The sequence below is a fragment of the Pipistrellus kuhlii genome, unplaced genomic scaffold (genome assembly GCF_014108245.1).
Source record: "Pipistrellus kuhlii isolate mPipKuh1 unplaced genomic scaffold, mPipKuh1.p scaffold_m20_p_13, whole genome shotgun sequence".
Classification (NCBI taxonomy): domain Eukaryota; kingdom Metazoa; phylum Chordata; class Mammalia; order Chiroptera; family Vespertilionidae; genus Pipistrellus; species Pipistrellus kuhlii.
In genome coordinates this window covers 34,868,344-34,892,323 of record NW_023425438.1, presented here as the reverse complement: position 1 = coordinate 34,892,323, position 23,980 = coordinate 34,868,344, and the positions used below count along the sequence as shown (strand labels likewise).

Sequence of the window (23,980 nt, the reverse complement as noted above, 5' to 3'; positions counted from 1 at the left end):
GACCAACTAAGAGAATTGGAAGGAGGCCAAACCCAGACTGAAGAGCAGCCCCTGAAAACATCTCTTCCTTTTAATACCGGGGAAGGTGTTTCAAAATACAAATAGAAAAACACAGCCAATTGATTGCCTTGAACATGAAGTTCCCTTGATATGTAGCTCGAGTTTTGCTGTACGAATGAATTTTTGAGATGGGCTTCCAGAATGCCTTTCCTGCTTGCATAAGTTTGCGAAAGGGGATTGAGAGTGTTCAGCTATAAAAGTAGGATTGACTATTCCAGGCTACCAGCACTTTCCCCTGCACGATTAAAAAAAAAAAAAATGCTTTGGAAAATGTGACTTTTGTGATCTTTGGGAGGAGGCCTGGGAAGGGAGGGCTGAGGTTCACAGTGACACAGGAAATCTATGTTTGTAATGCTGAAATGTGTGGGTGTGTTCACAGGGGCAGAGCAGCAGAGGAAAAATGAAAGAACATGTTTGCAAACCATTGCAGAGGCTGAATGAGAGGATCAAAGAGAGTCTTTGACACTTATGAAACATATTTGATATCTGCTCACTATCCTGGGTTGAGATTCTGGAAAACAGCCCTTGACATCAAAAGGGCAGTCTATAAAAGAAAAATGTGGCATTGGACTTCACCAAAATAAAAAGTTTTTGCTCTGTAAAAGGCACTAAGAGAATGAAAAGTAAGCCACAGGCTGGGAGAAAATATTTTCAATCACTTATGTGGCCAAGGGAATTGTATCCAGAATATCTAAAGCATTCTCAAAGCTCAACAAGAAGAAAACAAACATATTTTAAAGATAGGCAAAATATTTAAATAGATACTTCACTGAGTGAAAAGATGCTCAATGTCATTAGTCAGCAGGAAGACAATAAGTAAAACCACAATGAGACTCCACTGCAAGCATTTTAGGATAACTAAAATAAAAGTAAAAGGCAAAGCAACAATCTCAAGGACTGGTAAGGATGAGAAGCAGCTGAAACTGTAATATTGATACATGGCTGGTGGGAGCATAAAATAATACAGCTGCTTTGGAAAACAATTTGGCAATTTCTTACAACGTTAAACATATGACCTAGCCATCCCACTGCTCAAAATTTACCCATGAGAAATGAGATTTTATGTCCACACCTGTGAACACATATTTATAACAGCTTATTCATAATTTCCAAAAATTAGAATCAACACCAAAGTCTTTCAACTGATGACTGGCTACATCCATGCAATGGAACACTAGGGACCAATAAAAAGGACAAAAATGTGTGTATATAAGCAATAACATGTATGAATCTCAAATGCATTCTGATGAATAAAATAAATCAGACTCCAAAGGCTACATACTGTATGAGTTTGTTTATATGACATTTTGGAAAAAGCAAAATGAGAGGGATGAAGAACCAATGAGTGGCTACCCAGGACTGCGGCTGGTGAAGAGAGGTTAACAAAAAAAGAAATGAAACTGTTCAGTATCTTGATTGTGGTGGTTATCACATGACTCTACACATTTGCCAAACTCATAACTGCAGACCAAAATGAACACATTTTACTCGATGTCCGCTACAAAACAATTTTTTTTTCATCTGCTCACATTTGTTACACAGAATCCTCTGCTATTCTCACCCTATCCTGATCTTCAGAAGTTTCCATACTAATGCAAGTTCTAAATGGAAAGCTAGTGATATCTACCATCTACTGCTTCATAGTGACTTGAGTGAGGTGTATGGCCTCAAAAAACATTGAACTGCGGGAAGATCAGCATACCAAGCTAAATCTCCCCAGGTTGTAAGAGAAAAGGATAACAAGAGTTGATATCTGTGCTCCTACATTTAGCTTGTCCCCTTCATGGATGTCAGGGAAGGTCAAGCCTACCATCCCCAGCAACAAGCCCACATTCCTATGAAAAACGTCCAACCGTGCTCCTCACACAGATTCTTTGCTATGGTGAATAAGAGACTATAACAAGTGGTGTTTCATTCCATATACACAATCTGTCAATTCCAGTGGTACTGGTTTTAGCCTAAGGGGTAGCACAATCTTGACAAGGAACTCTCTTGTAGAAAGTAGTAGGAAACCCACTGGGTAATGGTCAGGAGACCTGCTATCCAGTCTTGGTTGTGCTGCTAACTTCCTGTATTCACAGAATTTCTCCATGCTTTATCATTGTCTTAGTCACCAAATTTTTGGCTGAAAGAAACAGATTCTGAGTCAAGCTGGTTTAATACCCTGTTTCCCCAAAAATAAGACAGTGTCTTATATTAATTTTTGCTCCCAAAGATGCGCTAGGTCTTATTTTCAGGGAATGTCTTATTTTTCCATGAAGAAGAATACAGTACACATTTATTGTTAAATGAAAATAAAGGAAATTTATTACCTGTATATGGTACGCTAGTACGGTAGTTGTCAACACAAACCAGATAAACTGTGAATCCTACAGTATCAAGAATTTACTCATTTATTCAATGACAATCATGCCATCATCTTCTGGAACATCATCATAACAATCCAATTCCTGAATTTCCTGGTGAATTTCTTGTGACTCCATTTCTTTCAGAATCAGCGGACCAAATCTCTCATGTTTAGCCTGGGGGGGGGGGGGCTTATTTTCAGGGGATGCCTTACATTTCACTCAGAAGGAAACCTGTAAGTAGGCCTTATTTTGGAGGATGTCTTATCGTATTTTCAGGGAAATACGATAGCTCCTGCATTGAGCACCTACCCCCTGGTGGTCAGTGTGTGTCATAGTGACTGGTCATTCCAGTTTGGTTGATTTGCATATTAGCCTTTTATTATATAAGATAGGTGATAAATAGGTAGGTAGATAGACAAACAGATAGACAGTCAGATGGTTTTTATCCCCTAGGGTACATGTGGCAATGTATGGAGATATTTTTAGTTGTCACAGTGAGAGGGCTGCTACTGACATTAACTGGGTGGAATCAGAGATGCTGCTAAACAACCTACGATGCACAGAGAAGCCCCAGACAACAAAGTATTGTCTGGCCCAAATGGCAATAATATTGAGGTTGAGAAACCCTGATGTAATAATAGACACACACAAATCTATAGATAGGTATATAGAAAGATAGTACATGTGCATGTGTGTACAATTATTTAAATATAGAAAATTATTTCAAAAAATCTAAGAAATGTCAAGAAAAATAGCATGGCTTCAGAAGAGTAAAATTCAAGGTAGATTTTGCTGGTGATTAGCTCTTAACAGAGCTCAAGGGCCATCCTGTTAGTGCCCTACAATTTGCATGGTTCAGTTCCAAACATCCATTCTGTATGGACCTCAGACGGAGAGAAAACAAGATAGATGCATCTTGAGTCAGCTGCCCACCCTGCTCCAGTCAACACTGTCCGAAATGTCAAGGTTACAAAGACCACGCCTGTGGCCACCCAGGGAGACTAGGAACCCTCTGAGAGCAGGAGCTGGTCAAACAGCCCCAAGGAGCCCTGTTACATTCATCCAAAAAAGTTACAACAGCGCCACCTATCTTCTAGAAGCCTATTGCTAAACAAACAGCCAAGGGCCTCAGGTCATCTGGAAGGATAAATAGCAGTCTCTCCTTGAAAAGGAATTATTAATCTATCTTTTCCCCCCTTCTGATCTTGCAGAAGAGTTTGCAATATTTACACTGCTACAGAACAAACAAAACCATAACTTACTTTCCACAATTTGCATGGCTGATTTCATGCACATTAATAAGGTTTTCTTCTTTTTGGCAGGCCCAAGTTTTACCCCCTTTGAGCTGAGAGGATGCAGAAGGTAATTTTTCTGCCTGCCTGTTATAAGAACCAAGTGAGACCATAGAACGTGCAGTAAATCACTGCCCAATACAATAAGCAGAGCCCCAAATTCAATGATCTACTGTACACACATGGTCACGTTATTTTGAAGCTGATGAAATGGTGGCATGAACCTGCTCAGCTTGCCAGTGGCTGCTCCAGAGGTCTGGCTGCCCCAACCAAACCACCTCAGCTCCGGCTGATGTGCTGCCATCTGGTGGCCATGAGCAACCTCATGTACACATCAAGGAACAGGATGCAGTCCTGTGGCTGGCTAGGACCTGCATTTCAGAAACAAGAAGCAATTCTAGGAATTTCTCAGTTAGGTGTCAGCATCCTATTGGCCCCAGCCAGGAAGTCTGGATCATAAAAAGACTGTGGACTAGGGAACCCATAGGATGTTTTCCCACTCAGCCACATGGAGGCTTCTCTCTTCTGATCACCTCACACTCTCCACTTTTCCCTTCTCCTTTTACCAGATCCTTCCATCTGGGTGTCTCTGTCTTACTCCCTTTGCTTTCCTCATTTCCCCTTTCCATGCTGCTCCTCACCACTTATCTCAGCTATCCACTTATACCAACTGACCATATGACAACACTGATGTAGAACCTTAGTATTTGTATTTCTTGAGTAAAGCTGCCTTGCACCTGACTACACAATGAGAATTGACAGGTCCACCACTGACATTTGAGCTCCCTGGATACTACAGATATTGAAGAAAAGAATTTGTTAAAGAGAAGATGTTAAAGAGAAGAATTTAGAGGGAGAGCAGGGCTGGTGAGTATAGCTGCCCCAGACCCCTCCGTTTGAAGGGGAGTAATTCTTTGGCCACATTTGAGTTTCAATCATCAAGAAGACTTTGATTATAGGAGCAAGAAGTGACCCTTGTGACCCTATTCAGAAATCTAAGACCTGTGACTTAGATCCCAACCTCTCTCCAGAATAGCTGTGTGCTCAGTCACCCACATCTGTTCCAAATTAGCTTCAGAAATCAGAAGTCCTACTTCCTTCTCCACCAGAAAGTCAGAATTGCCTCCCTGGATCAAACCATTGTTCAATCCTAATAAAGGTAGTAAAAAAGAACCTGCATAGGTCTTACTTTAATTTACTTCAGTCTCTGGGATGGAGAAAATTGAGCAGACCTTTTTGATCACCTACGATATGCCAGGTGCTGTTCTTGGTACAATGACCTAGAAGTGAAGGACACAGACAAAGCTCTACCTTCAAGGAGCTTACATTGTTTAAAGAAAAGAAAATAAGATAATGGGACCAAGAGAGACTGGAGTAGTGAGGGCTGTATTCGATATTAGTAGTGTGGTCAGGAAAGACGTCTCAGAAGAGATAATATTTGAACTTAAAATGAATGGAGCAGAGGAAAGACCATGGTAAGAATTTCAGAAGGGTGTTTTAGAAAGAGCAACAGGCAGGTCTTGAGGTAGCCTTGAACACCAAGTATTTAAGGAATTAGAAGGTGAGTGAAGCTGAAGGGCAGAGGGAAAGGAACAAAAGAGTGGTTCATAGGTTGTAAGAGATGGGCAGAGGGCAGGCACCATCAGTTTGAATTTCATTCCATGTCTTATGAAGGTTTTAAAAAAGACATGACATAACTTGGTTTCTACTTTTAGAAGATAGTGAGTCTGGACATAGTGTAGAGACTATATGGTACAGGTCAATGGTTGAGGCAGGCAAGAAGTGGTGGTGTCTACAGTATCAGAGATAATGGAAATTATCACATAAGAGACATTAATCGGTAATGGATCTAAAAGGTGTTTGTTTGTTTTTTTCTGGTGGGTGTGATATAGGATGGGAGAGAAAAAGATAAATGGGAGATGACTGTAGGTTTTTAGCCTAAGCAACTTGCCAAATGTTAATGTTTTTTATTAAGGTCAGGTAAACTAAAAGGGAAGAGCTGGGAAGAAAAATCATTCTGAATTTTGTGGTGGGCACCCTAGTTGGAGAAGCCTATGAGACATCCAAGTAGAGACGTGAGCAGCCTAGAACCCAGCAGAGGCGGTAATGTATAAAAGTGCACATGGAATTAAAAACTGTGGGAAGGGACGAGATCACCCAGTGAGCAAGGGTGGAGAAAGAGAGGAGGACAAGGGAACTGAGTCCTAGGACCAGCGCTGGCTTCACAGACATGCAACCTGTGCAGGTCATCCTGCGGCCCACCCCCCACCCCCCTTACATGGTCTCTTCCCTTGGCTTAATGCTCTGCTGTCACTATCCTGAAATTCTTAATAATTTTGAACAAGGAGCTCCACATTTTTACTTTGCACCGGGCCCCACAAAGGATGTAGCCAGTTTTGCCTGGGACACTTCAAAGTTAAGAGTTCTAGTGGAGACTCCTGCAAAGAGGACTCAGGAAGAGTGGCTGATGAGGGAAGGGGAAGCTGGAGAGTGTGGTATCAAGGAAGCCTTGAAATTATTTCAAGGAGGAAACGGCTGCAGAGTAGCAGAATGAGAAGAGGACAGAGGATTCACCCCAGGCTTGCCAAGGCACAGATTCATAGTGACTGTGGTGAGAACCTTCTTGGTGGGATGAGATGCACCAATGCTTAATTAGGTTGACTACAGAATGAGAATTGACAGGTCCACCACTGACATTTGAGACCCTGTGGCAAGAATCAAAATGGAGGTCCTATCCCACTTCCAGTTCCATTTCTCAGAGTGAGGAACCCCATACACACATCCATGAGTACATATATCAGCCCAGACATCCAGCCCAGCTCTTCTGGGCCTCCCTGCAAGCAACCATCTTTGGGAAAATAATTGGAGGGACCCAGTGGAACATTTGTGTGGGCCCTGGAAACAGCGCTGGCCTCCAGGGAATGTCACAGACCCAAGTGGTCTAGAAGGCAAGCAGGATCCAGATTACAAGTGGGCACGTCCCCCTGGCCAGACACCTCACCCTGTGAGGAGGAATACAGTAGACACTGGACCTTGTAAGATGGGGGTCCTCATTGCCCAGGGCTACTGAAGGGTAGTGCTGGAGGTGAGGATGTGGGCAGGTGAAAGCACTTGGTGGCAGAAAAATGAGGGGGTTCTCATTCAGTTGAACATATGTTTTCTTTATGAAATATAAAAGTGAGAGTGTTGGTGAGAGGAGGTGGTAAGGCCTTGAGGAGAGAAAAAGATAAGTATTGGGGAAAAGGAAAGTAAATTTACTAAGTGGGCATAGTACACTTGTCTGGCTCTGTTGAATGTCTACCTAATATGTTTGGTCACAAATTTGAATGAGTCCAGGTGACTCGTTTATCTAATGTTCCCCAGCCATGCTCAGCTGCCCAGGGACAGGCACCGAGAAGGTGGACCATTGTTTAAACAGGTCTAGGGATTTGAGGGTGTTTGTTCAGTGTTTCTACAATGCCAGAATTAGGAATCTACGCTAAAGGGGAGTAATGGATGACTGGTAGTAAAAATGTCACAGGACCATGGGAGCAGTAGCTCGCTGAGATCAGAGCATTGCTGAGTGGGTGAGCTGGGCTCACAGGGTGTGGCAGTCACAGCGTGGGAAGACTGAAAGCAAGATGTTAGAGATGGGACAATTATAGAGATGACATGGTTTCCTTATGAGTATGAGTGGCTCAGATGGTTGGAGGATATATTATTCGAGATAGGGCCATTAAAGGAGAACTACGACCAATAATAACACAACAACTGGTGGCCGGGCACTATCTATGCTAAATGACTTGTACACATATTACTTGATTCTTATAACAACGTTATAAAGTGGCAGGACTACCCATTTTTCAGATGAGAAAACTGAGGCACAGAGAGATTAATTACTTTCCCAGATTCAAAGAAGTGATTAAAGGCTGAGCTGGAAATCAAATCCAGGTTTATCTGACTTCAAGGTTGGTGTTCTTAAGGACATCCCGTCTCCCTACACACAGGTTTGGCTTCTTAGCTAAGTGGAGTTGGAGGGGGGAGGGAGGGGTCTTCATTCAAGAAACACTTTTTATCTGTAAAGACACAAAGGAGACTAAATCATCACTCACTTTCACTGTAACACTGGGCATGTCAGGCCACAGAAGGATGAGATATGGGAGAACTTTGTGCTGGCCAGAGGCTGGTTAAACCCAGGACTTTTTGGAAACAATGGAAACAAACCAAGTTGATCAGTAGTACCACAGCTACGGTACATTGTCTGTGGGCGCTCTCTATTGGCCATTAACCAGAATAGCAATCTGGGGTTGGAAATGTGTTTTTTGGTAGACTTGAATTAACAAATTAAAACTTGCCCCTTGTATATATTTAGAGGCTATAGCTCCCAGGAGGGAAAAAAAAAAAAAAAAAAACTTTAGTTATAGAACCCTGTGTCAGCTTACAAGTTAATAATGTGTACAGCCAAGACTGGTTTGGCTCAATGGATAGAGCGTTGGCTTGGGGACTGAAGGGTCCCGGGTTCGATTCCGGTCAGGGGCATGTACCTTGGTTGCGGGCATATCCCCGGTGGGGGTGTGCAAGAAGCAGCTGATCGGTGACTCTCTCTCATCGATGTTTCTAACTCTCTATCTCTCTCCCTTCCTCTCTGTACAAAATCAATAAAAAAATATATTTAAAAAAAAAAAATAATGTGTACAAGTTAATAATGATGGATTTTTTTTAATAAAAGAAAACATGATAATTTCAAGAGAAACATCAAAAGTTCTTTATTCAAAGTAATGTTCATCGCTAGCTACTACATATTTCCCCCAGCTTTCAGGTAATATGTGGATACCGTCCCAATATAATTTTTCTTGTTTTGAGGCAGACCATTCAGAGACCCAATTTTCCACTTCATACGTTTTGAAGTGCCGCTCAGAAAGTGTATGTGCCATCAGTTGGAACAAGTGGTAATCTGAAGGAACAGGTCTGATGAATATGGCGGGTGGGTTAATGCTTCCCAGGCAAGATCTTTTAAAATGTCTTTAAGTGGTTTTGAAGTGTGTGATGGTGTGTCATCATGAAGCAAAATTACTTTGCCGTGTCTTCTGGCCCATTCTGGTCATCAAAGCAAGGTTCAAATTGATTATTTGTTGTCGGTAGCAATTAGTATCAATGGTTTCACCTGGTTTCATAATCTCAGAATACATCACACCTTCCTGATCCCACCAAATGCAGAGCATTGTCTTCTTTCCAAAGCAATTTGGCCTTGCAGTCGATGTTGATGGTTGACCTGGATCAGCCCATGATTTTGTGTGTTTGGAATTCTCAAAATAAATCCACTTTTCATCGCCATCCACAATTCATTGCAAAAAAGACTTTCTTTCGTGCCATTGAAGCAACATTTTACTAATGACTTTTTGGTTTTCCATTTGTCTTTTGATCATTGATATGTCACCTATTTTTTTTTCCTTTAAAATCTTTCTCATTGCTTATAAACAGTCAGAAATTGTTTGCTGAGCAACGTTTAATCTTTCTGCAAGTTGTTTTTTAGTTTGACACGCATCTTCATCCAATAATGCTTGTAATTGTTGGTCTTCAAACTTTTTCGGTTGGCCTGGATGTTCTTTGTCTTTCACATTAAAATCATCACTTTTAAAGCATTTGAACCAGCGTTCACAGGTATCTTGAGATGGAGCATGTTCACCATAAGCTTCCCAAAGTATATAACTTTTTTTTCAAAATATAGTAATGAATTAAAACTTCCCACAAATGCTCTTTTTTGGCACAAGATTCGACATCTTTAAGCATAAAAATATCTGTGATGTTAACACCTTCAGCAAATTTGACATATGAAGTTTTGTGGTGTTTTTTTTTTTTTAAATATATTTTATTGTTTTTTTACAGAGAGGAAGGGAGAGAAATAGATAGCCAGAAATGTCGATGAGAGAGAAACATCGACCAGCCGCCTCCTGCACACCCCCCACCAGGGATGTGCCTGCAACCAACGTACATGCCCTTTGACCGGAATCGAACCCGGGACCTTTCAGTCCTCAGACCACCACTCTACCACTGAGCCAAACCGGTTTCAGCTGACATATGAAGTTTTGAAGCTTGCTGTCAATACAACAAAATAGCATACATATCAAATTGCATATGTATCAACATATGTGTAACTCCATCTATTGAAAAAAATCTGTATTATTAACTGATACACCTAGTAAATGCCATAATTGCAATGGTGTCTCTTAGGAATTGATTATCTTCAGTGGGAGAGCCCCACTTCCCTCTGAGTGTCTCTCCAATGAGACTGTGAGCTGCGTGAGGTTAAGAGCTTGATCTTTTTAACCTTCTTACATTGGTACAGTGCCCAGTGTATAGTAGGTGTTTGATAAATGTGTCAATCAGTGTGGAAGGAAAATGAGCCACATGGCATAATTCCACATAAAAAGAGAGATTAATTCTACCTGGGCAATCCAGGAAGTCTTCCAGGAGGAGATGAGTGGTGTTGGCCATGGTGATGGGGAGGGAGTGGTAGAGTTGAAAAAAGAAATCCAGAAAGCAGAATGGCAAACCTAGGAGTCAGATATAGATTCCAAAGGGCAGGAGGTTTTGTGTGATTCTGAAAAGAAATGCCCAGCCATGGACTGACAGGTGTGGCTCCCAATCCTTCCAGTAAGAACAAGAATAAAAAATGGCATAAGCATAGATGGAGGAAACTAACATGGCAGATTCAGGTAGGCTAAAGAAAGAATTTGAAAGGACTTCTGGCTCAGCCGGTGTTGCTCAGTGGTTGAGTGTTGACCTATGAACCAGAAGGTCACGGTTCAATTCCTGGTCAGGGCACATGCCCAGGCTATGAGCTCGATCCGCAATGTGCAGTATGCAGGAGGCAGCCAATCAATGCAATCAATGATTCTATCCCATCATTGATGTTTCTATTTCCCTCTCCCTTCCTCTCTGAAATCAATTATATATTGATTTGAAAAGAAAAAACTTCTGATTTGGGGTTTAAAAAAACCCACAATTTAAAAAGAAAAAACTTCTGATTTGGGGTTTAAAAAAACCCCACAATTTGCCGGCACCGGTTTGGCTCATTGGATAGAGCGTCGGCTTGGGGACTGAAGGGACCCGGGTTCGATTCCGGTCAAGGGTATGTGCCTTGGTTGCGGGCATACCCCCAGTGGGGGGTGTGCAGGAGGCAGCTGATCGATGGTTTCTAGCTCTCTGTCTCTCTCCCTTCCTCTCTGTACAAAATCAATAAAATATATTAAAAAAAAAAAAACACCACAATTTAAGGTTTTAAAGTATCCCCATAATTGCATTCTTTTTTTTTTTTTTTCACCTTAAACTGTGTGACCTCACTGGAAATTTAATTCAGTAGATATGGAGAGCACCTATCACAATTATGGCAATATTTTCTCAAAATATCTAGTTTTCTCAGCTATAGAGCACTGGGGCCCGGATGACTTTCCTGGTTTTTATACTGAGGGTCTCATATCCCGGAAACCCCTGACTGTGAGAAATTGGAATGGCCGGTCATCTTAGCTGTGCCGGAGAACTGGGAATGGCTCAGAAAGGGATCAGTGCCACGTGAAGGGAAGGCAGGATGGTCTCAGAACAGAGCACAAAGACCGTGGCTGATAGCTGGGGTGACAACTGTGCTCTGAACCTATTATCATAACGTTGGGGTGTGTGTTTGGTAGATTTCTCACCCACCAGCTGAGGATTTCTGGATTCTAAATGGCCAAGTTGATAGAATAAAATGCAGGAGGGTGGTGAGAGAGGAAGAATACACTCACAAGAACCAGTAGCCAACCAGAAACTGGGGTCAAGGAAGAGGAGTCTCATTTTGAAGGTCCTGCTGTTTTCTCACAATCATATCTAAAAATAAGGGCTGAAAATGAAGAGTAGGCCATGTGCAAGACTCTTACATGAAATCAGAAAAACAAGTGGGCGGCTGCTGCTGTAACCCACATGTAAGTGATCACAGACATTAAACACTGGCGCCAGGGAGACCCAGACAAACAACATTCAGCTTCACTCCAGTGGTCAGAGGTCCACAGGACAGCGGGGACGTTAGCTCTGGAGAAAGCGGCGGCTCAGTAATGTGCTCTTCCCGGCAGCACACAGCCCACATTCACTCTTTTCCTACCCAAAGTAAGGGAAGTTGGAGGAACTGCTCCCACCACAATAGCTCAGAGACCGTGGCGCCTCTACAGCCAGCATGCTGCAGGAAACTTACCAGGAGTTCCTCATTACTCTATTGGGAAGTCACAGCTCAGGCGCTGTGACTGAGGAATGAAATGGTAAACAAAAACAAACAAACAAAAAAAAATAGAGACAGAGAGAGAGAAGAAATAAAAAAAACAAGGAGAAAACTGATATCTATACTAATAAAAGGGTCATATGCTAATTAAACTGGGAGACCTTCTGGACATCCTTCTGAACAAAGCCATGGTGGCAGGGCCAAGGCAGAGGCGGTTAGGGGCGATAAGGCCAGGAGGTGAAGGCAGTTGGGGGTGATCAGGCCAGCGGAGGAGAGGGGGCGCAGTTGGGGGCAAGCAGGCTGGCAGGCAGAGTGGTTAGGGGCGATTAAGCAGGCAGTCACGTGAGTGGTTAGGAGCCATCAGTCCCAAATTGCAAGAGGGATCCCAGATCGGAGAGGGTGCAGGCCAGGCTGAGGGACACACCCCTCCCCCGTGCATGAATTTCATGCACCAGCCACTAGTAGCTACATAAACATGATTGATACAATTGTATGCATTAAGGACAGCACATTCAAACACTGGAGGTAAGAGGAGTAGAAGCAAGATATGGCCCATCAACCACAGACCAGCAGGGTGGCTGGGGGCCAGGAAAGTGGATCAGCAGATGTTGTAAACACTATTTCTCTAAAGAAAAGAAAGAAGAACTAAACTGGAGTGAGACAAGCCAAACTCTAGCAGTGTTAGCTGTGGCTTTCACCAATGACTTTGTTAGGAGGAGTTAATATCATGCCTACATTGTAGCAATGCCCATCGTGGTGCTATGATGACTACTGATGTTTGTGAAACACATACCAGTGGTGCTTTTATAGGAAGTGTTTGACAAAGATCATCTCTTTTAATCCTCACAATAACCATATTACGATGTGCCCATTTTACAGATACAGAAGCTAAAGATGAAGGCCACATAGTTAGTAATTAGTGATAGTGAGATTCAAATTTAGGCAGTTTGACTCCAAAGCTAGCTTTCTAATACCATATTGTGTGTAACTGGCTCATTTTATTGTAGCTAGTTCAGACCTTGTCAGAAAATCCTTTTTGTGAAATTTATAAAATTATTTTAAAATATTGAGGAAATATTCTGCATCAGTCTCAAAATCTTTATATTGTAGCACCTCTTCTTTCACTTTGAAACTCACAAACCAACAAGGAAGCATATAAATGGTTCAGAAGCCATAGGCCAGAGATCCAGCAGTAAAGTACCGCCAGCCCCCTCTGGAACTAAGATCTGTGTGTGCACATTTGGGGAGGTGGGAGATAGGCAGCTGAGGAAGGAAGTAAGGAAGTGAAGCAGTTGTCACCTAAGTTAGTCACAATTCTGGTGCCAGACACCTCTAAGCTTATGAAGAATATGTGGAGGCACTAAAGTTGAAAAATACTTTTTCTTTATAAAGATAGAGGTGTGAGTGAGGGAGTGCTGTCAGAATGAGAAGTTCAACATTGAAGATGCTTCTTGAAATGTATCTATCATATTTAGGTGAGCAAAGAGATGCTTTATGAATGAATGAATGAATGAATGAATGAATGAAATGACCAGCCTCAGTGTACTAAAGATACCATTGTTTTATGCAACTCCAGGGAAAGAATATGAGTGCTCATAGAACCGTGTTTTGATTTATGAACTGAAAATTGTAATGTCTAGTTGCTATTGATACTAATAAGTACCCAGAGGATACCTGAGACTTGTGGATACTGATATGCCTATACTTCCATGCTCTTCTTAAAGTAAAAGATTTTGTGGGGTTTTCATATTTAAATAGAAATCTTATTTACAATAAATATATTTCAAAGGCAAAGGAAAATATATTGTGATTGAGGATCAATTCAGCTCTGAGCTTCCGTTTACTTCTGAGTTTCCTGGGAGCCAAGTCAAAATAAGAAACACGATAAATTGCACAACTTTTTTTTTTTACCACAAAGGAGGAAGCATGGCAGTCCCTCAAAGGACACATAGTACTTCTGAGCACTGAATTCTCAACAAATTTTCTCACATAGAGCCACACATAGGAGAGTGGCTGGCATTGTCCATTCCTTGTTCTCATGTTTGCAGCACACTCAGAAACAAATGGCATTAAATCACTAATTGCAGTAATGGTTAAATATGAGGGTGTGACATTAAAGCATAACTCAATGAACCCATACTTATGAGGGTAGCAAGATAATGTAGTTTGATCTGAGGTGGAAATGAGATTATCTATTAAACAGGAAACACATGTTTGCTGAACGCCTAACGTATGTCATGGGCATGAGATATTTTCTTTCTCTCAACATACATATTATGAATTCTATTGAGTAATTAAGCTAAGCAGCTTGCCCTTGAGATTCACTGCAACGTAGCAGAAAGCTCTCTTTTCTGTACCACACACCTCCTTCCCTCCAACACTCCCATCAAGAAGAGCCAGTGGGCAATTTGTGCCTTAGATAACCCTGTCAGTGCAGCTTTTTACAGGCAATTCGAGTTTATTCTCTCCAGGAAAGGCCTTGAGCTCTGGTGTTAGATATTAAGGACGGACTTCTTGGTTGAAAACCAAGCCATCTGTTGGTAGGTCAACTCATGTCATGAAAGTTCAGGAGCGTTCATTGAGCTCACCTCAAACGAAGTCCACAGTCTCTAGAGTTATGAGCCTCTCTGCTTAAACGACTTGAGAAGGATGATGATACTCTCCTTCCAGTGATTTGCAGACTTAGGGACTCTCCGAGGGCAAGATGTCCACACTTGTGGCTAAATCACAGGTAGGAAATGGGTGGTCATAAGGGAGCCCTGAGTAGAGAGGGCTCCAGGCAGATGAGAAAGAACAGGGAACTGAAAGGAATACTACTAAATGACTGAGGTCTGGTGTGCGAGTGTGTGTGTGTGTGTGTGTGTGCCTGAGGGGGCTGGTGTGGGAAGAGACAGGTGGGAGGGTGAGCAAGGCCAGGTCATAGGATTTCAGGTTTAATCCCTCCACAAGGAGGAGCTATACAAAGTTACAAAGTTCTTTCTTCTCTGGAGAAACAGACTGTGTACCAGAAACCCAGTGTGAGAAAAATGGCAAATCCTACACTCACTGATGAACATACATGTCTAAGTCTTAAAGAAAAGAAATGGCCGTGGTGGGAAGAATGGGGCAGGACCAGCTCCTATTCAGAGGCCCCGTCCTGTGGCTCCCACGGCTGCCCTCAGCCCAGTGCTTGTCTCAATTCTTGTAAGTTTTCTCCTCATCTGTGCACCCACTAGCCAATGAACTCTGCAGAAACAGCAAGCAGGAATGCCTCTTTGCTTGTAATATGATTTTGTTTGTTTTGTTTTTTAAATGGTGCCCAAAGCAGGGGGAGGGGAGTAGTTTACAAGGAGAAAAATGGTGATGAGTAAAGCATATGATAAGAAATGTATTTTCTCTCTTTGTAACTTCCATATTTCAGTTCCCCTCGGGGGAGTCTACAAAATTTACAGATCATCCCCTGGAGGGAATTACTTTGATGGACCTGGGCCCCCTGTGGGTCTCCCATGGTATTTTCCTGGCTCTCCACACTGCCCTTTTGTCTCACTTGCTTTAGCCACAGTTGGGTTTCACTTCAGCTCTTCACACAATCCCTTCTATTATATCCAAGTGGTCAAGCACAGTGCTGCCCCATGAGAGGTTACACTTTGTTTCTTTCAAGTGGGTGAAGGAACCACCATCACCAACTTACACGTCTTGGTTAGTGCTAGGATCTTTCAACCTCCGTAGCGGGCACTGGCCACTTGAAGGGCCATGCTCCAGCTCTTAAAGGGATGGGAGATGTCTCCATAGTTCTCCCAATAGACGCTCTGTGCACATGCTTTATAAACTGTAGACCAGAGGTGGCAGACTACCATGTGTGGGAGGCACTCACAGCTGTGTTTACCAGGCCAGGGCCATGCCACATCTCACTCTAGACCCTTTGTCGGAGGTACATGGACTGAGAGCCACTGAGTTCATCTCTGCTGACCCCAGTGTATCTGTACTTTGTCCATTAGGGATCAGCAAACAGGATTTTGACTTCCTATCATCACTCAAGTTGACCCTCTCTCTCCTGAGGTTTAGGGTAATATCAGTTCCTGTCCCCCAGGTGGCCAGGAGGTTCTCGAGCTGGGCAGTCAGAGGCATGCGCCTTTTGGAAAGAACTTAGTTTATGCCTAAAGGTAAGTCAATGACAACATAAGTACAGACATTTTTACTTGAACAAGGATAAAAACAGGTATGGACCTTAAAAGGAATTCCTCTGTGTCCATGTTCACTATCTGAGGAAGGCATGTTCTTGTCCAGGACACTGCTTGCATGTGTGGAGACCTTCATCCATCAGGGACCGAGAGCTGCTCAGTGGACAACATTTGCTCCAAAAGCCAGGCCAGACCAGGTTAGCACATTGTAAGTTTCACAGTGTTGAAAGCCAAACAGACCAGCTCACTATGGGCTGGATGGAATAGTTCTATGTTTATTGTATTATTAGAGGTCTGGTGTATGAATTCGTGTACCAGTGGGGTCCCTCCACCTGGCCTGCGGGATTGGGCCAAAACTGGCTCTCTGACATCCCCCGAGGGGTCCCAGATTGCAAGAGGGCTAAGACCAGGCCGAGAGACCCCACTGGTGCAGGATGGGGCCAGGGAGGGACACGGGAGGTTAGCCAGTAGGGGAGGGACCACAGGAGGGTTCCAGGGCATGTCCAGTCCATCTCGCTTAGTCACCATCGGCCGGACCCCAGCAGCAAGCTAACCTAACGGTCAGAGTGTCATAGTGAGCAGTTGAGAAGCCTTAGCATATCATTAGCATATTATGCTTTGGTTGACTTAATGACCAACTGGATGACCAGACCCTTAGCATATTAGGCTTTTATTTTATAGGATTCCTATCTGAAAATATCCATTCATGTTGTTTGTTAATTTTTTATCATTTTTATTGATTCATGGTACTGCTTTATATATTTAATTCTACCTCTGTGTATCTATGCATCTATTGGTGCATTTATCTAAAAACACTTTCAAATATGACTTCTTTTAATAAGAATAATTACCAGCATTGAATAAAGCCATATGGTTTTATAAATTGGTCTAGTTATGAAAGTCTTAAGTACAAACGTTTTAAATCCCTTTACTCTGATTTTCTAAGGAACAGAACTAGACCCAATATCAGACAAATTATGATTTATCAGATGGGGAAAAAATAAAGTGGAGAAAAACCCACCACGGTTGTCATTATTCACTTTACCTTTTGGAGACTAGAATAATGATTTTTCTTTGTTTGTTTCTTTGTTTCTGAATATTTTTTTCAACATTAAATTTCAGAGGAAAGAAAAGTTTAAACAACCCCCCTCATAGTCAGTTTCATTACATATCTCAGAGTCACATGCTCTCTGGGGCCTGTTCTGCCCTACTTTGGTTGGGAGAACTGAGAAAAAAGAAAAAAAAAAGGAGAAAAAAGATGTGCTTATGACTGACTACAAGGTGGGTGGTCCTGACATTCACCCAGCAATCTTCCAACTAAACACTCCCAAACCACAGAACAGCAGGGGGCTTTCCCTGTGTGGTCAATACCCTCTCAATAGAGTGCCTACATGCAAAGCACTGGATGCCAGACCCCCCAGACAGTGCAAGAAAGGAGGCTATGTCCTGAAACCCACCGTTCAGGGCTTACAATGGAGTTCGGAAGGAAGCCATGTGAAAGAGTAAGAGCTTTGAGTAACAGTGTGAGAAAGCAGTGGAAGGTTGTCACGATTTTCATTGTTGGACTAGAATGAATGACAAAGGGGCAACAAAAAAGAAATGTGTGCCTTTGGAGCCGCCTCAAGTGAAGTGTGTTGGTTCTGCATTTCCCTTTCTTCCAGCCTCCACCAGGATCAATGGGTCACAGGCGGGGTAGCCAGGGTCAGTTTCTCCCACCCATGCCAGGTCCGTGGTGGCCGTCTCCGGGAAGCTCTGTCATCCAGCGGGCCCTCCCCAGATCTTTGAGACGGGAGTCCAGAGGAGAGTCCCTCCCCCACTCCCAGACACTTTCACTTTCACAGCAGCCCTGGCTCAGCACCCACAAGATTTAGGGGAAACTGGAAGCGCGGATCGCCAAAAACAGAAAAGGCTGAGGCCCCTTTCTGGGACACATAATGGATCCGCTTCTTGCTATTTTCCTGAGCAAGTGCAGAACCTGGCTTCTTCTGCTAGCTACTGCCCTTGCCCCTGAAGTTCTATCTTGCTAAGATCCTCTTGAAAATTTACCTAGACAGTGAATCACGAGGTCATATTTGGGTTCCAGCCTCTTAAAGTCACACCGTTTTGGTGACCATTTCCTCCAGTGGTTCTCAACCAGGGAAGGTGTCTCTCCCCAGATATGTGGCCATGTCTGGAGACATGTCTGGTTGTCACAACCGGTGGCGGTAGGTGGCAAGGGGTGCTATCATCATCCAGTGGGTGGAAGCCAACGTTGCTGCTAATGTGTTATAAGGCACAGATCAGCCCCATCACTAAGAACTACCCAGACCAAAATACCCATAGTGTCCAGGTTGAAAAACCCTGATCTCCCCTACACTAGCTCAGGCTGGAAAAAACACAGGTCATTGGCTTCTCTGACATGACTTCCAGCTCCACACATCTTCTTAATAGAGGTGAGTTTCTTTGACATACAAGGTGGGGGCAAAAATAGTTTTATAGTTGTTCGTATGGAAAATAATACAATAAATAATAATCCCAGAATAAACTCTGTGTTTCACATACTCACAACTGTATACCTACTTTTGCCCCACCTGGACACAGGGCTCTGGAGAGGGGACTGGAGGACCTATGATTCAGGGACTCTCTCCCCTTGGAGGCCTCAGCTTATCTGAATTCTCCTTGATGGGACACTCATGAAAGGTATTCTGACTTCAGTCCATGTCATGGATAATGACAAGGGCTCCTTTACATTTCGTTATACAATTATTTTTTATTAGATAATACTAAATGATACCTTTTGTTGATAATCAGTCATTGATTCAGTCAACAAACATTCATTGTGGGCCCACTAGGACCAGGCACCATGCTCTAGTCTAGATGAATGGTAACTCTCAGGATCTTCTCACTTCAACCACAGCCCCTACAGCAAGACTTCACCCATGGGGTGGAGAGGTGAGTGCTTGTTAAACTGCAGGTGCTTGGCCTCCCTTCAGAGATTCTGAGTTCACAAGTCAGGATGGTGCCCAGGAATTTTTATTTTGAGCAAGCACTCTAGGTGACTATGATACAGGCTACCCACGGGACCATGATTTAAGGAACATTCATAGAAAACATAAATCCTACCCAACCTAATCCCAGGCCTGAGAATATGCAGACCTGAGAGCTAATGTAATTTCCTATAACCCTGAACAAAAAAATTAACTCTTTAATCAATTAATTATCTAATCATTCCTTGTCTCATATTTCTCATTTTTAAACACAGATGGCAAAAGGGTAGAATGACCCCATGTAACCAGAAGCAGGACATTCACAGGGAACAGAACCATAAAAGTTTTACTTCTAAAAACACATTTTTATGACATGTAACAGAATGTAAACCAGCCAAATGCATTGGCGAGGAGAAGACTCTCTTGCTGACGTAAGACATATACATGCTAGCTACTCTCTGAACCGACATCGGCATGACATGACTCCTGGGTTCATTAGGACTAACCTTCCCTGGTTACCAAGGTAAATGTCTGCTCTGATCACTCTCAGTTTTCTTTCAAATCCTTTCTCGGGCCTCCATATTAACATTCCACTATGTGCCTTTCCAAAGCATCATTTATTTTAGCAACACGTGAACCAAGCCATTCGAAACACCTTAGCACTTGTCTAACATCAAGGAAGTTATCTCCCCATATGGGTAGAAGAACAAAACCCGGGGCTCATTTTTGGCCCAATTGCTCTACCTCAATCACTGTGATCCATTTCACAGAAGAAGAAACCCACTTAAAGAAACACATCATAATAATTATATACCAGATGGAAGTCAGGGTGTCACAATCGTTCATGAGAAGGGGGGTGGGCTTAAAGGACAGAGGATTCAGAAAACATGCCAGCGTCCCTTAAGATAATCAATCTAAAATGCACTGCTCTTTTTCAGCTTCTCTATCTAAGAATTCCCTTCCATCTTGTCCCTTTAACTAAAATTGTCTTTATTTTCCCTTCACATGTCTCCATGTTGCCATCTTGTCTGCAGTGTTTCCTTTTGCTGCGAGTCTCAGCCCCGAGCCCAGAGAGGACCTAACAGACCCAGTGGGCTCATGGAACAGGCTACCTTGACTTTGATTGCAGAGCAAGCACTTCAAAGACCACTATCTGGGCTCTGATCAAAACCCACTGCCAATATGGATAAGTGTCCACACGGGAGAGAAATAATCCTTCCATGATCAAGAAACACTTACAGTTTTGTGTGCGATCTGTAGCTTTAACCCATCCAGAGTAACCCAGATCCCACACACCAGGCAGCTCCATTCCACTGCCACCCCCAAACGAAAGAGAACCCCCTCCCGGCATTTGGAAACTTTGAACCAACCTATCGACTTGAATGCAAATTTCCCCCCAAGCCCATATTTGCCAAGATTCATTTTTAGGTAAACTATTCTCCCTGCAGACCAACATGCAAATGGTGGGTGCTCAAGTACAAGAACCACAGAGACAACAAAAAGACATGGACTGTACCTATTTTCGCCGCCTCTCCTTTCAGGTTGAAATCCCAGTTTCTTGGCAATTTCAGGGACATTTTGCTTCTGGTTGTGGTGAGCAGCTGCTGAAGCGGTGAGTCGGCCTCAGTCCGGCCTGCCTTCCCAAGCCTTCCCTGTGGCCGGTGTGTGTGCTTTCTCCTTTCAGATTGCTTCACGGGCAGTCTTGGGTTTGAGGTTGATTTGCCAGCGTGTGTCCTCCTTTCTCTCAGACGGAAGGTCCAATCATCTGTGACTTGGGGGATGGTCCCCAAACCTCCACCAAACCCCACCCACAGCCCCGGGGGCTGGTACCTCGTGAAGTGTACACCCTGCTTCTCTTGCTTTCAGTTTTACCAGAAATATCCCAGTTACCACTTCGCTCTGCCTCGTGGGAAGCAAAGCCCCTGGTTGAGAGAATCTCAGGTCTCTCTGAGGAAAGGGCCTCATAAACAACGGCTGCCTCTCGGCCTTTTTGTGTGTGTGTTTTTTTAGTTTGTTTTTTGTTAACTGTCTGCTTCCTTGCATTTGAGGAAGTGGTGGCTGCTCTGTGTAGTTGATACATTCTGAACAGTCTTTCTTAAGAAGAGTTTTTTTGGAAATGCTTGCATAAGTAGAATGAGTGCTCTTACGATAGAAGGCTAGAGCTTTGATTACAAAGAAAATTCCAAGACTCTCGCCCTCTACTGCTAAGCTCTCCTCCTCACCACATGGATAAGGCATCCAAAAATGGTCAGTCAGACAAGCAGCGTCCCCCAAAACTTGCCTTCCTTAATATGTTTCCTGCTCCCCCGACTGCATGGTAAGCTCTCCACCTGCTCAGGATGAAGGCACCAAGTGGCCTCGGCCTGATCTAGGGAGGGTTCTCAGGTAGGTAGCTAGTAGGTTGGCTTTCCATGGGGAGACCCTCCCCCATGGGATAATGGCTCTTTGGCATTCTGCATAGGGTGTGGGTTTGGGAATCAGATCGACATGGGGTCAGAGCTCAGTTCTTCCACTTCCTAGCTAGCTCTGCAGTTTTTAACAAGTGACTGTCTCTCTCTGGGCCTCAGTGTCCTCGGTGGTAAAATGGGTTGATGAGAACCATGACTGCACAGAGCGGTGAAGGCGTCTAGCACAGAACTCGACACATAGTGGTTGCACCACAAATGTTAGGTCAACCCCAATTCTAGGTAGTTCAGTTCCGTGACAGGCTTCTATAGGTTTAACTGAGTCACGCTAACCTAGTTAAGTATTTGGCCCCAGGGCCAGACCACCTGTGTTCAAATCCTGGCTCTCCTACTTTCTTACTTTGTGATTAAGGACAGGTTTCTAAAGCACTCTGTGCTTTAATTCCCTCATCACTCTGTAAATGAGGCACATAATAGGGCCTGCTTCATGGGGCTGGCATGGGGCTTTACTAGATAGTAGGTAAAATAGTCCCTGCTGGTTTCCAAGCAAGCTACACATCGTAGTCCATTCATTCTTGGACTCTCCTGGAGGACTCCGTCATACTTTCCTCATCTCCTACAAGCTCACTTTTTGTTGGTGACCTGGCTTCCAGCTTCATTGAGAAAGTTGGTGCAACTGGAAGGGAATGTCTGCTGGCTCCCACCACTCTATCTGCCCCCTCCCTGCATATGGGCCCAATACTCAGCCTTCTTCCAGTCACAGAGGGTGAACCAACTGTCATCACGCCAACATATCTACGGCATCATCCATTTCTTCTTTTTCCTGGATCATTCCTGTTAACATTCAAGCTTATTATTTTTTTATCCCGTTATTTAAAAACACCCCTCTTGATGCCAGTTTCCTCTTGGACAACACAGTGTCTCTCCTTCATTTCTGAGCAAAGCTTTGGTACGGATTGTCTACACTTGCAAATGTTTCTGCTACTATTCTCTTTGAGTCACTTCTGTTGATGCTTTTGCCCCCAGAACTCCATAAGATATACTCCTATCAAGGACATCGATGACATCAGTTTCAGTAAAGCACTGGGCATTCCTCCATGTCATCTCACTGACTTATCAGCTTCGGACACATTTGATCATTGTCTCCAACTCAGCCTCCTTCCTCTTGGCTCCCAGGACTGTTCCTGGCCTGGTTATCTGTTTCTTTGCTGCTTTCTTCTCATCTCTCTGACCTCTAAATATTGAAGGAAACCAAGACTCTGGGCTTTGTTTTCATCCACACCCACACCATGATGAGTCCATCTGTCTCAAATCTCTCAATGTCACCTGTCTGATGACTCCAGTATAGATCTCCAGCCAGACCCTCCCCTGGTCCCCAATTCATACATATCTCTGCCATCTCAAACTAAACATGTCTGCAACTTCTATTTAGGGGACCCGGCTGAAGAAACAGTGGTAACCTGAGGCATATGCTTCCCATTGTGAATGAAAGGAGCGTAAGAGGGAAGAACCACACAAGTATACTTATAGCCTCTAGTCACAACATGTCTGCTCATATTCCAGTGGCTAACTCACATCAGATGGTCAAGTCCAAAGTCAGTGAGGCAGGAAGTACACCTATCCCTAAGGGGATGGGAGAAGAAGAAGGCAGGGAATATTTGCTGATCAAGACTCCAACCCATCACACCAACCCACTTTACCCAGCTACCCTCTGGTCTCCCCAGGGGTGTGGGACTCCTCTGAACCTGACTCAGCCAATGGAGACTTTGAAGCCCCTCCTCTCCCGCATTAGTACCTGCCAGACAGAACCACCACCAGAAACACCACTGCCCCTTATTTCTGCCCTGACTTGGGTTGGGGTAGTAGATAGCTACCTTGAGCCCCAGCAGCATCTTCACCATCCAAAGGTTCAGTCCTGGGACCTTTAACTCAGGAACTCTGACAATATTGTGAAGGTAGCACTTAGAAACATATAGGGAACTTCCTTTCCTGTTTAGGGTAGGTTCCTGTAAGTCTTGGAAAAACTCATGACTGATGGGGAAGTTGGTTGTGAGCACTTGCAAGGGCGATCAGAAGAAAGACACCCCTGGAAAGGCCTAACACAGCAGCCTTCCTTCCAAAGAGCCTGTGTGGGGCAGCCAGCTGCCTAGTTAGGGATAGAGGGCAGCTCTCCTCATCCTTTCCTCCAAAAAATGAAGAACAAGATGTCTTATCTGGTCCCAAAGTTTCTATCAGCCTCTGCAATCACAAAAAGCAAAAATTCATTCATCTATTTGCTTATTGAATGCTAATCATTTATTGAGGAAGGACTTGAATTTGCTAGACACGTTCAAGAACAAGCAGTCTTGGTTTCTGCTCCCATTCAACTTACTGAATATTAAGAGAGAAGCACAAATAAGTAAATACACCATAAGTAGGATTATGTTGGGGGAACTCTAGGGAACTATGGAAGATTATGTCAGAAGAGCATACTTGGGACTTGGGGAATATGAGAGAAGGCTTCCTGGAGGAAATGTCTTTTA

General features: G+C 43.5%; 1 protein-coding gene across 4 annotated transcripts in view; it reads right to left on the bottom strand.

Moving 5' to 3' along the window:
* Positions 1-21,026, bottom strand: part of ARHGAP25 (Rho GTPase activating protein 25) — an 81,771-nt gene extending 60,745 nt beyond the window's left edge. The window contains exon 1 of one of the 4 annotated variants that reach the window (XM_036435578.2): positions 20,570-21,026. In XM_036435578.2, coding sequence (XP_036291471.1) covers positions 20,570-20,630 — 61 coding nt within the window. In that variant the 5' untranslated portion in view covers positions 20,631-21,026. Of the gene's footprint in view, positions 1-20,292; positions 20,492-20,569 lie in introns of those variants that run through there. The other 3 variants (XM_036435580.2, XM_036435577.2, XM_036435576.2) reach the window with 3 other exon arrangements.
* Positions 21,027-23,980: the final 2,954 nt, after the last annotated feature.